The 17,696-nt window shown below is 47.3% G+C and overlaps 1 protein-coding gene across 2 annotated transcripts in view; it reads left to right on the top strand.

Annotated features, from left to right (window-relative positions):
- CAPN1 (calpain 1) overlaps nt 1-17,696 on the top strand; it is a 44,846-nt gene that overhangs the window by 8,624 nt on the left and 18,526 nt on the right. The window contains exons 1-5 of one of the 2 annotated variants that reach the window (XM_028709637.2): nt 4,596-4,684; nt 7,850-8,140; nt 9,656-9,725; nt 14,959-15,077; nt 17,106-17,239. In XM_028709637.2, coding sequence (XP_028565470.1) covers nt 4,634-4,684; nt 7,850-8,140; nt 9,656-9,725; nt 14,959-15,077; nt 17,106-17,239 — 665 coding nt within the window. In that variant the 5' untranslated portion in view covers nt 4,596-4,633. Of the gene's footprint in view, nt 1-4,595; nt 4,685-7,849; nt 8,141-9,655; nt 9,726-14,958; nt 15,078-17,105; nt 17,240-17,696 lie in introns of those variants that run through there. The other variant, XM_028709638.2, reaches the window with a different exon arrangement.

Genomic DNA, 17,696 nt, shown 5'->3' on the forward strand with positions numbered 1-17,696 from the left:
TGTAGGACCCATGGCCCTCCAGTTGTTGCTAGACTACAACTCCCATCATCCCTGACCAACGGCCATGGTTGGCTGGGGCTGATGGGACCTGAGAGTCCAATAGTGTCTTGGAGGACACCAGATCCCCCAGCCCTTGTTGTATAAAGGAAGCAGCTGCCCATTCTCATCCTTTTGTACTTGAGATCCTTCTAAGTCTGCAGTCCTGTATACCTTTGCTTAGAATCAAGTCCTATTGAACCGAAGACTTGCTTCTGAGTAAACAGGCATAGAAGTTTTAACATTTCACCCCCCTGAGAACCTAGAGGCGGATTTACTAAAGTTCCCTTCAGGGATAGGTGCTGCCCGTGCAATTATTTAGAGGAGGGGTGATATAACTTTGACTCTCAAGGTGTTGCTGAACAATATCTTCCATCTGCCCCAGCAAGCATGGCTGACATCTCCAGCAACACCCAATTTATTAATTAAATAGGTCTGTTGTTCTGTTCCGTGTCTGACCTGAGAACTGTTGCTATACAGCTTCAAATCCTCAGATTAGCATGTTTGATAAACAGATAACATGCCCCCCCCATGGAGAAGGGGAGGTGCCAAATTGGGGAGCTGGTGTGTTTTTCTGGAGCAACCAGTGGTTTTACAATATTGACAAGATCAGTGATGGCTGTTCCCCATTGAGGACTGGCGAGGTGAAATTCAAGGAGCCCAGCAGAAGCCAGAGCCAATGGACAAACCTTTGAACTATACAGAGCTCTTTGTCTGCCAAACCAAAGGATTATATCTGGTGCTAATCTTACTCAGATTAATTGAAATGAATGGCTCTACATTAGTCATTTCCGTTATTTTCTGTGGGTCTACTTTGAGCAGGACTAGCACTGAATGCAACTGGAAGCATATCCACTGCCCATCACAACTTCAGTAGTTGTGATCTTTGAAGCCACAGTCTTCAAACACCGCCCCAGGGTTTTCTACTGTTTTTTTTTTTGGGGGGGGACAAAAGCTCTCAAATTCTGAGCAAACGGGTCTTGTTGATTCTTGTGTTTTGCTCACCTTTTCTCCTCCTGATAATACCTTTCGCAAGTCTAAACACATTAATTTCTTGCTCGGGTGTGGCTTTTGAGCACAGTGCGCCAGGCGCAAAAGTACGTACAAAGGAGAGAGTTGCGGCGAGGGTGACTCACTAGGAGCGGGGTTATCTCTGTGCCTGGCTTTACCTGAAAGACCAGTCATGATATTAATGCAAATAGAAGGGGGAAGGTATTAACGGCTGACAGGTTTATAAGATTCCCTTTCTCTGCAATCTCTTCCACCCATTGTTGCCTTGGTCCTCTGGCTTGAAAAATAATGGCAGCCCTATTAGCATTTTGCGGGCACTGCCCATTGGGACTGGGATGGGTGGGCAGGAGGAGGGGAGCCCCACAGGAGGAGAAGCCAGAGGCAGAGCCAAAGCCAACAAGAGGCAGCGGCAATTAATTCTAGTTTTGTCTCCATTTTCCTCCCTGTCTGCAAAACGGAGACAGAAGAGAAGGAAGGTGACAGGCCTGCCTGTAAGTATGAAGGCCAGCAGGTGGATGCTGGCTGAACACCTATTAGCCTTGCCAGGAATTATCTATCTATTTATTCATTAATTCACTCAGTCACTGTCCCACTCACGAAAGTGTAGAAATGGTGTTGTCAGATCAGACCACCAGAAAGAGACTGGTTTTAAAGAAGATTGGAAAACGTTTGCAGAATACTTAAAAATGCAGTGTAAAAAAAATGTTAGAATGCAAATAGGATTTGAGTAAGAGAGCAGTGGAGGCAAACTTTTTGGTTTTTATTGTGAGGCAGGCTTCCTCAAACTCGGCCCTCCAGATGTTTTTGGCCTACAACTCCCATGATCCCTAGCTAGCAGGACCAGTGGTCAGGGATGATGGGAATTGTAGACTCAAAACATCTGGAGGGCCGAGGTTGAGGAAGCCTGTTGAGGTAAGGTGAAGGTCTAGAGTAACTATAATATGCAGCATAAATTGAAATTTTGAGGGAACCATGGAGGGAAGGGAAGTCGTAGGTGGAATGATTGCTAAATTTGAAATGTTGTCGGATTGTTTATTTGTTGAAAACTTATAGAAAGGAAATTATAAAGAATAGAAAGTGGAGGAGGCCATCTCTCTGGTCTGGGATTCCTTTCTCAAGAGTGGACAGCCTCATGGCTCCTGGAAGCGCATGAGATGTGACCATCCACCCTTGCTGTTTATTCCAAAGCCTCTGGTATTTGGCAGTGCACTTGCCTCTGAACTTGGAGGCTCAGTTTGTCCAGTCCTCGGACGCGGGTGGCGCTGTGGGTTAAACCACAGAGTCTATGACTTGCCGATCAGAAGGTTGGCGGTTCGAATTCCACGACGGGGTGAGCTCCCGTTGCTCGGTCCCTGCTCCTGCCAACCTAGCAATTCGAAAGCACGTCAAAGTGCAAGTAGATAAATAGGTACCGCTCTGGCGGGAAGGTAAACGGCGTTTCCATGCGCTGCTCTGGTTCACCAGAAGCGGCTTAGTCATGCTTAGTCCAAGCCACATGGCTTGGAAGCTGTACACCAGCTCCCTCGGCCAGTAAAGCGAGATGAGCGCCGCAACCCCAGAGTCGGCCACGACTGGACCTAATGGTCAGGGGTCCCTTTACCTTTACTTAAGTTGGTGCCCCATTGCCTCCTGTGGAAGTGAGTTCCATAGTTTCAGCTATGTGCTGTGTGAAGAAGGACTTTCCTTTTGTCTGTCCTCCTGAACCGGCTTCCATGGATGTCCTGGAGTTTCAGCATTATGAGAAACATAGAAAATTTTTTCTCTGTCCACTTTCTGCACGCCTCGGGTCATAAACGTGGCTGGAGGGTATGGTGCTCCCAGGCTCACCTTGCTAAGGGTGGGGTGGGTGGATGTCTTTATGTGCATGCCAAATGTCTCATCTAATTGACTCGTGTTGGGTTAATCTTCTGCACATGCACAAACTCTGTAAACCTCCCCAGACCTAGCGAAAGCCAGCCCTCCACACTGTTTTACCCAACTCACACACACCCTGCATTCAAGATTGCAACAAATAAAATATTTTTAAAATCCCATATCTATGAATTAGGAATTACAGTCGTACTTCGGCTCCCAAACACCTTGGGAGTTGAACGTTCCAGCTCCCAGAAGATTGAAAACCGGAAGTGAGTGTTCCTGTTTTCGAACGTTCGTTTGGAAGCCGAACGTCCGACAGGGCTTCTGATGAGAAGCCGTGCTTTGGAAGTAGAACGTTTTGGAAACCAAATGGACTTCCGGAATGGATTCTGTTCGACTTCTGAAGTACAACTGTACCAGCAAAGCAGAGGAAGAAGGATATTTTGCTAGACTCCAGAGTAGGGATTGGGGGGGGGGGGGAATTGGATCTTGTTTCCATTTTAAGAAGAAACAACCTAATTCACACTTGTTGAACCAATGCATGAACCGAGAGATTGTTATCCTTCAAAATGTGCATTTCTCTGAAATTTGCAGTGCAGTTCTCCCACCAACCAGTGTTTGCAAAAATGTGCTTATTAGAGGAAAGTGTGCATAAGAATGCATATATTAGTAAAACTGATAAAATTGCTAGCAAAATAAAAAATAAAAATGTGTATGTTAGTCAAAACAGCACACAAAAAATTGGGTTGTATCCAACAAAGAATAGATACAGTGAAATACAATTTCACTGTATCTACTCTTTGCTGGATACAACCCAATTTTTTCAGTTGGTCTAGATACAGCCATCAGTTTATTAGGAGAAATTGGCACTGAAACCCTGACAAATTTCCATAAGAATTTTAAAAAGCACAACCAAATTACCAGAGAAATATGGAGAACTGAATTTGAGATTCGAAAACTGAAAACAAGAAATGAGAGATTCATTTATCCCTAGTCCGAAGAGACAATTTTGCTGGCGTAAAGTATTAGTAAGTCAGTGAAGAAAATGGATTTCTTTGGAGGGGCCTTTCCTGACGAACAGCATTCACCAAATATCTGTTCTTTTTGCAATAGATCTATCATCACATTTGCTTTAAACTTTGTGTTCATCCCTCACCCCACACACCTTTTTCTGCAAATGTGTGCTAAACCTTCCCCAAAGCTGGGCTGAACTCCAGAACCTGTCTTCCAGGCACAACCGAAAATATTTACATTCCTGAGGTGGAAATTCCTAAATGACATATGCCCTCTACAGCATTGTTGTTGTCGTTTTCTTTTTTAAAAAAATAGCAGCAGTAGTAATAATAATAATAGAATAATAGTTTGGGATACTTCATCCTTGTCTGTCTGTCTGTCTACTTACTGTATTAACAGTAAGGACTAAATACGTTTTTTAAAGGCCTAAGTTTGTCACGTCCACTAAATTCAATGGATCTCCTCTGAGTGGGATTAACTTTGGATACGATCCGAGGCTTCCAGGTCTGAGAGTCCCCATTCCAGGCAAGGATATGTACATAAACCCTGACATTCCTCTCTACAAATGAACAGCCAGCAGAACTGGCGCAAGGGAAGGTGATCTGTCTTGCTGTTCAGCAGATGTAGCTGTGCAGAGAGAAAGAGGCACACACAGAGAAAGAGAGGCTCTGATACAGTTGCTGATACCATTTTGGGCTTCTGACTGCTTGGAGCTGGAATGCCATGGGTAGGACAGATGGCATTTTGCAAGCGTTGGCAGTCTGTAGGGGTGAGTGGATCCCTCAGTTTCGGTTTCTCGTTTTTTACAGCCTTACAGTTCTCCACATTTCTATATCGGTTTGCAATTATTATTCGAAAGATCCTCATGGAAATTCATCAGCATTTTAAAGCACTCTTCCCTAACACACCCCCTTTTTTTTTTTTTGCAGAGGAGTTTCTTCAAATATTAATGCGTTGTTTAAGTTATCTTTGTTGATATGTGCATTTCAATGCGCAAAATGCATGTTAGTAACACACTTTTGCGTTGCAAAATTCAGATAAATGCAAAATTCATAGGACAGCTTGAGTTTGGTTTTTTGAAACCTGTGAATTGAGTCGTTTGGCCTTGAAATGCAACCTGGACCAATTTTCTCCTCTTTCCTTATCTGCACTCCATGTTTGTTTATATTTTTTTAAAGCACACCTCTATGTCTACCTAACCCAAATTCTGCTCCTAGAGAAGCTGGATGCCACAACCCGCATGGATTATGCAAATGCAACAGATTAGTATAATTGCAGTTCCTTTGCATGATTTCAAAGCCTCCTACCCTAACCCCTGGCTTCTGAGATGACACGAGGCATTGCCAGCATGCCTCTTTCAAGGAAAGTGTGCAGCATTTGGGACTTCTTAGCATAAAGAAGAGGCAAGCGACCATTTACTGTATTTATTTTTCCTGATTTGAACTATAAAATGGTGGTTTTCTTGAGTCAAAATGAGAGTACCCCTAAACATTTTTTTAGAAAAAAAAGCACTGGGAGTTCTAACACTAGAACTCATGGGTGAAGCTGAGCATTGAAAGAATCAGGACAGGCAAAAAAAGGGGGGAGACTTCACACAGTTGAAATTTGCTCCCCCAGGAGGCAGCGATGGCCACCAACTTGGATGGCTTTAAAAGAGGATTGGTGGTGCAGCAATAGATTGGCTCGCACGTTTGCAAAGCTAAGCAGGGTCTGGTATGGTTTCAAATTGGATGGGAGACCATGTGTTGAGATGCTTGCATTGCCGGGGGTTGGACTTAGATGGCCCTCAGGGTCCCTTCCAACTTCAAATCATGAAAGATAAGGCTATCAGTGTCTATTATCCCTGTTGGTGATGCCCTGCTTCCATCGCTGGAGGCAGTAGGCTTCTGAAAGCTAGTTGCTGGAAACTGTGAAGAGTGTTCTTCTGCTTGGGGCATCATGCTTGGGGGCTTCCTGCAGGCATCTGTTGGGCCGCTGTGACAGCAGGATGCAGGATTAGCTTGGCTTGGGCCTGATCCAGCAGAGCTCTTATTGTGTTCAAGCTTGTCTTCACAGCCATAAGAGCTAGGAAGCTGAAACTTGCTTTTCTTTAAAAGCAAGCATGATGGGAGTCTTGGGGAAATTGGTCTCCAGACTGCTGCCTTCTGCATCCCCCGCCCCTTGCATTCCTTCGGCAACCGCTGTGCTCCAGACGAGTGCAACTTGGGAGGAAGGCCTGTGACTCAGCGGCAAAGCTTGTAACTTTTTGCAGAAAAAGGCTCCATCTGCAGGCAAGGGTGTCCGACTGGCAACAGCCCTCCAAGGTTCGGACAAGGGTCTTCCCAGCTATGCTAGGGATTTGACCTGTGCTCCTTCTACCACTAAGCTACAACCCTTCCTCTAAAAAAGGAAGTCAGGTGACCTCAACACCTGATACACCTGAAGCACTCTTATACCAGGTGAGCAGTCATGGACAAACCTAGAAATAGTTGTTTGTTAAAGTTGCTGGAAGTTTGAGCTCTGTGAGGTTAATGCTGTGAACAAACTACAGTTCCCAGCACTCTTTGGGGGAGACGGTGATGATGTGGATGAGATAATAATAATAATAATAATACTCTGAATTAATACACCCCATCATTCAGCCCAGACACTGAGGTCCAGTGCCAAGGGCCTTCTGGCGGTTCCCTCACTGCGAGAAGTGAGGTTACAGGGAACCAGGCAGAGGGCCTTCTCGGCAGTGGCACCTGCCCTGTGGAATGCCCTCCCATCAGAAGTCAAGGAAATAAACAACTGTCTGACTTTTAGAAGACATCTGAAGGCAGCAAAGTTTTTAGTATTTGATGTTTTATCGTGTTTTTAATATTCTGTTGGGAACCACCCAGAGTGGCTGGGGAAACCCAGCCAGATGGTCAGGGTATAAATATGATGAAGATGATGATGATGATGTCATGATGCTTAAAGTAGCATAAGAGTTTATTAAATGTGTGATGTGAGATTCTAGCCCTCATGGTTTACTTGGGACATAGGAAGCTGCCTTAGATAAGATCAGACTATTTGTCTACCTAACCCAACATTGTCTGCACTAACTGGCAGCAGCTCTTCAGGGTTTCCAGGGGTTTGGATTGCTCAGCTGAGCAGAAAATGGTCTTCCCCAACACCTGCTCCCTGATCCTTTTTTAAACTGGAGGTGCCAAGAATTGAACTCGGGACCTTCTGCAGGCAAAGCAGGTCCTCTGCCACTGAGTTGCAGTCCTTCTGTGGGGCTTGCAGAAGTAAAAAGAACAAATTTCAGCCGATTTTGGACCATTTTCTTCAAAAGGAAAGTTATTTTCACAGGCAGCTCTACAATCCAAAGGATTCCAGAAGGATGTCCCCTTCCATCCAAATAACGTAATCATATTGTGCAGTGTTTTGTTTTATTAATTTGGCTTCTAGTGTACTTTGTCTGTATTTTACTTTATTCTTAAGTCATTTTGAGGCACTGTGTGTATATAAAGTAATTAACAAATATAATAAATAATGATAATGATACTAAAGCTTCCATTTTCTAGGATTGCCGTATTTCAAAAAGTAAAAACCAGGGCACCCCCCAAAATTGTTGCGCTTTCTAAAGGAAAACCCGAAAGTTGTTGCGCTTTCTTTTTTACGGAAACACCAAAAAACGCACACTATTTCTCCATTTACTTGCTGAAGATCCAAGACAAACCACTGCTCTGAGAAATATCCACGTTTCTGTCTAGGAACCTAGGAATATGCTTTACACTGATTCAGACCTTTGGTCTAGCTAGCTTGGCACTGTCTAAACAAACTGGCAGCGACTGTCCAGAGTTTCAGGCAGGGACTTTCTCCCAGCCTTACCTGGAGATGCTGAGGATTGAGCCTTCTACATGCCAAGCAGATGCTCTACCACTGAGCCAAAGTTCTGTGTCTTTAATGCCCTCTTTATCTGTTTCAGGAGGGCTTCACCCAATTGCCCGAGATGTCGGAAGAGGTCATTGTGCCTATCTATTGCACGGGGGTCTCCGCTCAGGTCCAGAAGCAGCGGGCCAAAGACCTGGGCTTGGGTAAAAACGAGAATGCAATCAAGTACCTGAACCAGGATTACGAGAGGCTTCGCAACGAGTGCTTGCAGAGTGGAGCCCTTTTCAGGGATGACACCTTCCCTGCCACAGCCTCTTCCCTGGGTTTCAAGGAGCTTGGGCCGAATTCCTCCAAGACGTATGGAGTCAAGTGGAAACGGCCTACGGTGAGACTCAAGAAATGGCGCAGGTTGCAACCCAGAATATCTTTGACCTCGAGTTACGTCTTGCTGTTGGCATCAGTTTAGCCCAAACTCGGCCCTCCATATGTTTTTGGGACTACAATTCCCATAATCCCTGACCATTGGTCCTGTTAGCTAGGGATCATGGGACTTGTAGTCCCTAAACATCTGGAGGGCCGAGTTTGCCTATGCTTGGTTTAGCCCATCTAGAAAATGGGTGTAGTAGTTCTGTGTAGGTAAGCTTCAGTTATTTGGGAACACAGGAAAGCCGCAGAGTTGTGTTACCAGTCTGAAAATTTAGCTTCCTGAGAACCTCCTTTTTACACTCAAGTTTCTAGCCCTTATGGGGTATGGAGATTACATGTTAGATAGTGTGGATTCAATAGTGGAGCGTCTGGCTGACTGGGTGCCTTTACTCAGCATCTCCAGGTAAAGCAAGGAAAGGCGCCCACCTGAAAATCTGGAGAGCTACTGGCGGTCAGTGCAGACAACACTGAGCTTGATTAGGCTGACTCAGTACCTGTGTTTGCATAGTAATGTCTGCTGATCTCCCCGAAGCCAAATAGGACTCCCAGTACTCAAGGCTTCATGCCAGAATGAATTAAGCAAAGTGGTAAAAGCAAAACAGTGGAATTAATTATGGAGAACGTAAGAGAATATGCATATAGGTTTAACCTGCATTTTTAAGGCAGGCTACAGAGCTGAGCTTTCCTCGGGGAAAAGAGTTTCACTTTTTACTTAATGTGCGGAGTACACACGGCCCTGATGATCAAAAGCCCTCCCTGCCTGATAGTTGTCTAAAAGGTAAACAAGATAAAGAGCTGGTGCAACTTTGGTATTAGGCAGCCAGCTGGCTGGCCCCTCACCCTGCAGTTCCTTTTCCCCTTTCCCAGGTAGAGGCAAATCATAATGCAATGCTTCTGAATACCAGTTGCTGGAAACTGCAGGAGAACAAGGTGCTCTTTGAGCTCAGGTCCTGCTTGCAGGTTTCCCAGAGGCATCTGGGTGGCCACTGCGAGAACAAGATGCTGGACTAAATTTGGGGCCTCCTTTTGGCCTGATGGGACGCGGGTGGCACTGTGGCCTAGGACTTGCCGGTCAGAAGGTCAGCGGTTCGAATCCCCATGACGGGGTGAGCTCCCGTTGCTCGGTCCCTGCTCCTGCCAACCTAGCAGTTCGAATCACGTCAAAGTGCAAGTAGATAAATAGGTACCACTCTGGCAGGAAGGTAAACAGCATTTCCGTGCACTGCTCTGGTTCGCCAGAAGCGGCTTAGTCATGCTGGCCACATGACCCGGAAGCTGTACACCGGCTCCCTCGGCCAATAAAGCGAGATGAGCGCCGCAACCCCAGAGTCGTCCACAACTGGACCTAATGGTCAGGGGTACCTTTACCTTTGGCCTGATAGAGCAGGCTTTTCCTCTTAGGCATTTAAGAGCAACAGCAGCAGCAGCAGCAGCAACAACAACAAACAGCCCGCCTCCCTCTTGTGTATTTCAGGAACTGTGCCGCAACCCTCTCTTCATTGTGGACGGGGCGACCCGCACAGATGTCTGCCAAGGAGCTCTGGGTAAGGAGGGTTCACCCGAGGCTCTGAGGTTATCTGCCAGAGATGGGTGCTAAGCACCCCCAAAAGCAGGGAGAGGTTGGGGGTCACTGCAGCCAGGTCTCCTCTCTCACGCACCCTTGGTTCTTTCCCACCTCCCTCCCCTCTTTGTTGTAGAGGAGATCCTAGGAAGAGCTTGGCTGCTGGATCAGGCCAAAGGGTGCCCTTCCAGTTTTTGCAGCCAGGTGTCCATGGGAAGCCCTTAGCCATGTCTGTTTATTTCAGTGGGTGTATTCTAGGGTGGGAGTTAGTTGGACACCACCCATGGGCGTAGCCGGGGGAGCAGGTGGGGCAGCTGCCCACACCCATAATCAAGTAAATCAATCAATCAAACAAACAAACAAACAAATAAAAACGCTTAACTAAAAGTAGAAATTTGTGGAAAGATTATGACAGATTTTTATGACCACTTGGGATCAAAAGAAAGTAATTTAAAATGATGTTTGTTGAGACATTTCATTCCAAATCTGCTAGACGGAGTCAGACAGAGGATGGTGACAGGTGTACGCTCGCCCCCCCCCCCTGAAATCTTGGCTATGCCCAAGATACCACCCATGTCAAATAAAAAAAAGTTGCTCAAATTTATATGTTGGAAATGGGGGGACGGACGGACAGCTTTTGTGTTTTCTTCAGGTAGACAAAATCTACTGATAACTTGGAAGGTTTTGATGCAATTTCAGGTCGTTGTTTTCCTGCTGGCCCTTTGCTCTTTTTCTGTGTTTTATCGGCATGGCTTGTTTTCTGTTACGACGAGAAGTACAATTTTGAAAGGACGCTGGAGCCTTTCCGGGTGTGTCCTGATTGTGCAACAGCAGCCGCAGAGCCCCCTGAGCATATGACGTGACTCCCTCACTCCCTCTGGCCTTCGTACCATTCCTGCCTGGCTGTTTTCTTTTTGGCTTGGCTGTTTTGAAACTGTCAGGTCACGGTCATCGAGGGAAACTTCCCGACAGCTGCAGGAAACACACCCTCCTCAGTGTTTCTTCTCCTCCCTCTCTCGCACCACACACCATTTATCTGATCAGAGCCCTGCAGGCAGGCGTGGTCTCCTCTGCGCGGCCTGCACCCCTCCCCAGGGCAGAGCGCCAGCTTCAGGGCTCAAAGACAGCAGACTGGTGTCTGCGCTTACTCCAAAACAAGTTTGCATTTCAGAGTAACAACTAAGTTTGTGGGGTGGAGGAAACAGTGTTTGTCAAAAACTCAGGTATATAAGCTAGGCACCAAATGGCTCTTTAAACCAAGGTTGCAGTCACCAAAGCGGAATGTTTTGTTGCCATTTTGGGGCAAAACAGCTCTAAAGTCTTATTTTTCAAATGACGGGCTAACTGTGATGGATTCTTAGTTAAACGTCTAGTTCAGATGACAACCTTGAGCCTAGGTTAAGAGCTTTGAGAACTTAAAGAAGAAATGTCCTTTGATCCAGGGACAGTCCACATATATACCATATTCTTCCATGTATAACACGCCACCGTGTATAACACACCCACCCCTATTTTGGGGGACTCAAAATTAAGAAAATGGGAGGAGATTGCCCCCGTGTATAAGACTACCCCCCCTTAACATTATTTTTGGTAAAAAAAAACACTAGCCTTATACACAGAAAAGTACAGTGGTACCCCGCAAGACGAACGCCTCGCGAGACGAAAAACTCGCAAAACGAAAGGTTTTTTCGTTTTCGAGTTGCCTCGCAAGACGAATTTCCCTATGGGCTTGCTTCGCAAAACGAAGCTTGCCCCGGGGACAGCGGGTCTTCTCTTTTGAAGCAAGGGGCGGCGGGGAGATCGCTTCTCCCCACCGCCCCTTGCTTCAAAAGAGGTCCGGGGGCAGCGGGAAGCGCTTCCCGCTGCCCCCGGACCTCTTTTGAAGCAAGCGGCTGCGGGGAGATCGCTTTTCTCCGCAGCCGCTTCCTTCAAAAGAGGTCCCGGACCCCTTTTGAAGCAAGCGGCTGCGGGGAGATCGCTTCTCTACGCAGCCGCTTGCTTCAAAAGAGGTCCCGGACCTCTTTTGAAGCAAGCGGCTGCGGGGAGATCGCTTCTCTACGCAGCCGCTTGCTTCAAAAGAGGTCCCGGACCTCTTTTGAAGCAAGCGGCTGCGGGGAGATCGCTTTTCTCCGCAGCCGCTTCCTTCAAAAGAGGTCCCGGACCCCTTTTGAAGCAAGCGGCTGCGGGGAGATCGCTTCTCTACGCAGCCGCTTGCTTCAAAAGAGGTCCCGGACCTCTTTTGAAGCAAGCGGCTGCGGGGAGATCGCTTCTCTACGCAGCCGCTTGCTTCAAAAGAGGTCCCGGACCTCTTTTGAAGCAAGCGGCTGCGGGGAGATCGCTTTTCTCCGCAGCCGCTTCCTTCAAAAGAGGTCCCGGACCCCTTTTGAAGCAAGCGGCTGCGGGGAGATCGCTTTTCTCCGCAGCCGCTTCTTTCAAAAGAGGTCCCGGACCCCTTTTGAAGCAAGCGGCTGCGGGGAGATCGCTTTTCTCCGCAGCCGCTTGCTTCAAAAGAGGTCCCGGACCCCTTTTGAAGCAAGCGGCTGCGGGGAGATCGCTTTTCTCCGCAGCCGCTTCCTTCAAAAGAGGTCCCGGACCCCTTTTGAAGCAAGCGGCTGCGGGGAGATCGCTTTTCTCCGCAGCCGCTTGCTTCAAAAGAGGTCCCGGACCCCTTTTGAAGCAAGCGGCTGCGGGGAGATCGCTTCTCTACGCAGCCGCTTGCTTCAAAAGAGGTCCCGGACCTCTTTTGAAGCAAGCGGCTGCGGGGAGATCGCTTTTCTCCGCAGCCGCTTGCTTCAAAAGAGGTCCCGGACCCCTTTTGAAGCAAGCGGCTGCGGGGAGATCGCTTCTCTCCGCAGCCGCTTCCTTCAAAAGAGGTCCAGGGAACACCTGCCCCAGCCGCCCCGCTTCGGAACGCTGCTCCGAAGCAGGGCTGTGGGGCGGGAACCTCTCCCCCCGCCGCCGGGCATCGGAACGATGCCCCGATGCCGGGCGGTGGGGCGGGAACCTCGCACCCTGCCGCCGGGCATCGGAACGAGGTCCTGGACCTCTTCTGAAGGCAGGCGGTGGCAAAAGTCTTTGCTCCCCCCGCCTGCCTTCCCGGGACAGCGGAGACTTCTCCGCTGCCCCGGGCGATCTTAAAATGCTGGCGGGCGGGAGCGAAGCGTTCGCTGCCGACCCCCAGCATTTTAAAATCTCCCCGGGGCAGCGGAGACTTCGCTCCCGCCCGCCAGCATTTTAAAATCGCCCCGGGACAGCAGGGGCTTTTAAAATGCTGGCGTTCGGCAGCAAAGACCTCCTGTCCCCGGAGCTTGCAGGGCGGGAGGTGGGAAGAAGGGCTTTTCTTCCCACCGCCAGCCTTCAGAACAGCCTTCTGAAGGCTGGCAGTGGGAAAAAAACCCTTGTCCCCCCCCCCCCCCAGCCTTCAGAAGAGGTCGGGGGACAGACTGTCCCCGGACCTGGTCTGAAGGCGGTTTCCCTAGGAACGCATTAATTGATTTTCAATGCATTCCTATGGGAAACCGTGCATCGCAAGACGAAAAACTCGCAAGACGAAGAGAATTGCGGAACGAATTAATTTCGTCTTGCGAGGCACCACTGTACAGTATATTGGCCAATTCCAACCTCTTTTTCTTAATGACGACTGCTCCTGCTCTGACTGCACAGACAAAGGAACTTGGTTCCTGAAATTCATTCCGATTATGCAGATTAAATATACAGTGGTACCTCGCAAGACAAATACCTCGCAAGACAAAAAACTCGCAAGACGAAAGGGTTTTTGTTTTTTTGAGTTGCTTCGCAAGACGATTTTCCCTATGGGCTTGCTTCGCAAGACGGAAACGTCTTGCAAGTTTGTTTCCTTTTTCTTAACACCGTTAATACAGTTGCGACTTGACTTCGAGGAGCAACTCATAGAACGCGGTGTGATAGCCTTTTTTGAGGTTTTTTAAGACTTTGGTGATTTTTGAAGCTTTTCCAAAACTTTCCCGACACCGTGCTTCACAAGACGAAAAAAATCGCAAGACGACAAAACTCGTGGAACGAATTAATTTCGTCTTGCGAGGCACCACTGTAACTGATAGAATTCTACAGGGTGAGGTATTTGTGCATGAAAGCAGTCCAGATCCAATGATCCCAAGACATCAGGTGCCATCCTGGCGCCCAGGCATCCTCACTTGGTCACAAGTGGTCGGAGGCTAGGTGCAAAATGCGCCTGGCACCTGGCTAATTTCAAACACTGGAGAAAGCACCCCACCCACCCACCCAGAGATCAGGAACCGGGCAGGCAGCTGGTAGTCCACTTGGGCTAAGGCAGTGTTTCTCAAACTAGTTTCAGGTGGCCCTAGCTGTGCCATAGCACCAGAAGCTCCTGGTCCGCTGAGTGATGATGGCTGGCAGACCGGAAAGTTCCGGGGAGGGTGAGGGAAGGGAGGCCTCCCTCCCCTGAGGGGAAAGGGCCAGAGGAGATGCTGAGAGGAATTAGGAGGTGAAATAATGAAAGGTGAATATTTGTTCAAATAAATAAAATGGGAAAAGAAAGGAAGGAAATAAGACAGGAGAACTGTTACAGGTCCGGAGAGGAGGGATGAAAGGAACTGGCAGTTTTGGGGAGGGTGCGAGGGGGGGAAATGTATGTATTGGTCGTGAAAGGAGAATACAAAAGAAAAAGTTCTCTCCACTTGGAGCTTCTGGGGCAGCAGATTCTCCCTGAAATGAGGGGGCTCTCAGGATGCCTCCAAAACAAAGTCTCCTCACAACTTTCAGCATCCTTTATGAAACTACACTTCCCAGGATGCTTTGGGGGAAGCCACATCTGCTCAGAGTGGCATGATGCATAGTGCAGATGGGGCCTTAGTCATGTCATGGCCTACTCTGAGTATCCCTAATGTTGGATGTAACAGCCTCGCCAAATAATTTTATACACACACACACACTGGTACCTCAGGTTACATACGCTTCAGGTTACATACTCCGCTAACCCAGAAATAGTACCTCGGGTTAAGAACTTTGCTTCAGGATGAGAACAGAAATTACATGGCGGCGGCGCGGCGGCAGCAGGGAGGCCCCATTAGCTAAAGTGGTGCTTCAGGTTAAGAACAGTTTCAGGTTAAGAACGGACCTCCAGAACAAATTAAGTACATAAGCAGAGGTACCACTATATATAAATAACAGTTGTTTTTGTTTTAACTGGCTGGCTATCCCTTTGCCTCTCCATCCAGGTGACTGCTGGCTCCTGGCGGCCATTGCCTCCCTCACCCTGAATGACCCTCTTCTGCACCGCGTTGTCCCCCATGGGCAGAGCTTCCAGAATGGGTACGCTGGCATCTTCCACTTCCAGGTGAGCACCTGCCTTGCTGCGAACCTTGTTACTCAAAGCACTGTGTCTCTCTCTGTGTGTTTTTAAATTGGATGTATTTTGTAGGAACGTAGACTAGCCCTGCTTGCGAAGCAACAGAGAAATTCTTTGTGTCCTCCAGATCTCTCTGGTGTTTATTTTAGTATTCTTCCCTGATTTGCTAGCAGAATGCTCATACCGAGGTTAGATCGTATCCAGTCTTTATGAGCATTCATTCTGATTTATTTATTTTGCAAGTTGTTTATGCGACAATAAGTATTTGTGCTCCGATCACTCTGATTTTCCTTGTGGGGTGTTTACACCTTTCCAGTTAATCACTCGTTCATCCCACTCTTTTCTGTGCATTTTCCTGTCACTTTCCATAGTGCAAAACGGTGTGTGTGTGTGTGTGTGTGTGTGTAAAATTGATTTAACAAAAAAAAATGCAAGCATAACAAAAAGGGGGGAGGGAAGCCCCAATGAATCAAAAATGTAAACCATAGCCTGGAAGGACAAAGATGAAGTATAGCTCCAAAGGGATAATAAGGTATTAACTCATACAGACATTCCCTTTACAAATGCAGTGGTACCTCGGGTTAAGTATTTAATTCGTTCCGGAGGTCCGTTCTTAACCTGAAACTGTTCTTAACCTGAAGCACCACTTTAGCTAATGGGGCCTCCTGCTGCCGCTGCGCCGCCGCCGCACAATTTCTGTTCTTATCCTGAAGCAAAGTTCTTAACCTGAAGCACTATTTCTGGGTTAGCGGAGTGTGTAACCTGAAGCGTATGTAACCTGAAGCATATGTAACCCGAGGTACCACTGTAATAATAATCCCTGGCTTTCTGCTAACTGAGGGAGCCTGGCGATCAGTTTAAAAATGGACTTTTTATTCTAGGAGAGTGAGAATAAAAAGTCTGTTTTTACAGTTATCTCCAGGCTCCCTCACTTAGCCCAAAGCCAGCTCCTTAAACGCACAAACGCCATTCAAGGCATTCTGCCCAGCTCCACCCCATCCAACGCCTGGCTTGGTCTGTTGCCAGCTGAGGTGGCTATGCTGCTTATTTTAAGTCTTCCACACCTGAGGACTCCACCCTGATGTGGAATCCGACCTCGCAGGTGATGATTCGCCTTGGTATTTCAAGGTTCTTTGTTTGTGGGGGTGGCAAGGGCGTGGTGCATAGTGGGGAAGAAAGCTGCCCGGTGCCTCCCATTCAGAGCACAGCCTGGTGTTTGCTCAGTCTGCGGATCTGTGCCTGCAGGGAGACAGCTGTAGCTTTCCTAATCAATCGCACTTGCAGACTCTCTCTCCCCTCCTGCCCTTTAGTGGAACTGGGTTTGTTAGTCCGCAGAAAGAAAGCTGGACTAGGTGGGCCTGCAAGGAATAATGTAACTTGAGCAAGGTGTCAGGACCAGAACTCATGCAGAATGCTGGACCTTGACCTTGGAACATGTGGACTAATGATGGCTTTCTCTGAGCATGTGTAGAGCACAACTGCTAAGAAAAAACCCCCCAGATCTGTCAGTTTCAGTTTCTTGTTTTTCCAGTTTTAAATTCAGTTCTCATTATTTTTTTTAAAGTATTGTGAAAATTCATCAGCATTTCAATGTAAATTTATTCTGAAATGCACATTTTTGTATGCCATTTTGACTGTTTTGCAAGCAATTCCCCCCTTATAGAATACTTGTTTTTTTATATGCTGTTTTCACTAGAGTATGTGTTTTTCTAAACACTCTCCCCTATCATATGTATTTTTGTAAATGAGTTGTTCAGTTGCAGAACTACCGTTGTAAAATTCAGAGAAATGTAAATCTCATTGTGTTTGGGCTCACATAATGGTTTGATGAGAAGTACAGATTAAGTACGTTCTCATCTAAAACGCAAACAGCAACCATCTTCTCTCCTCCCTGCCTCCATTCTTACCCACCGCTGAGTCATCAAGGGCACATGCAGCAGGGACCAGGTTTAATTCCTGGCATCTCCAGGTTGAAAAGTTTTCACCTTTGTCTTGCCTGTTTTGCGCTTGGTTCAGATCTGGCAATTTGGCGAGTGGGTCGACGTGGTGGTGGATGACCTCCTCCCAACCAAAGATGGCAAGCTTGTGTTTGTCCACTCCGCAGAAGGCAACGAATTCTGGAGTGCCCTGCTCGAGAAAGCTTATGCCAAGTAAGCATCTAAATCTCTTGGTTTGGGGTCGACAGGGGGATGGTGGCTAAAGATTTGGTACCAAAGACTTGTGTTTGTCCCACCTCTGCCAAGGGCAAACTCTGTGACCTGAGGGTGAGTCAGCCTCAGTTTTCCCAGTTGTGAAATGGGAACAAATAGGATACCCCCCTCCTTATTTTAGATTTCTTACTAACCCTTTACCAGAAAGTCCCAGAGCAGGTTACAACAGTGAAACAAACAACTATAAAAGAACTAAATCATTTGAACTGTAAAAGAAGAAAAGTGCAAGAACAGTTTAGAACAGTTCCACATGTATAACAATTAAAACAGGTCCAAGTGCAAACTAAAGGACGGCAAATTTTACCACATGTGGTGGACATGCGAAAAGATGAAAAAGTTTTGGGATTTGATATATAATGAGTTGAAAAAAACTTTTCAAATACACATTCCCAAAGAA

The sequence above is a fragment of the Podarcis muralis genome, chromosome 16 (genome assembly GCF_964188315.1).
Source record: "Podarcis muralis chromosome 16, rPodMur119.hap1.1, whole genome shotgun sequence".
NCBI classification, from domain to species: Eukaryota; Metazoa; Chordata; class Lepidosauria; order Squamata; family Lacertidae; genus Podarcis; species Podarcis muralis.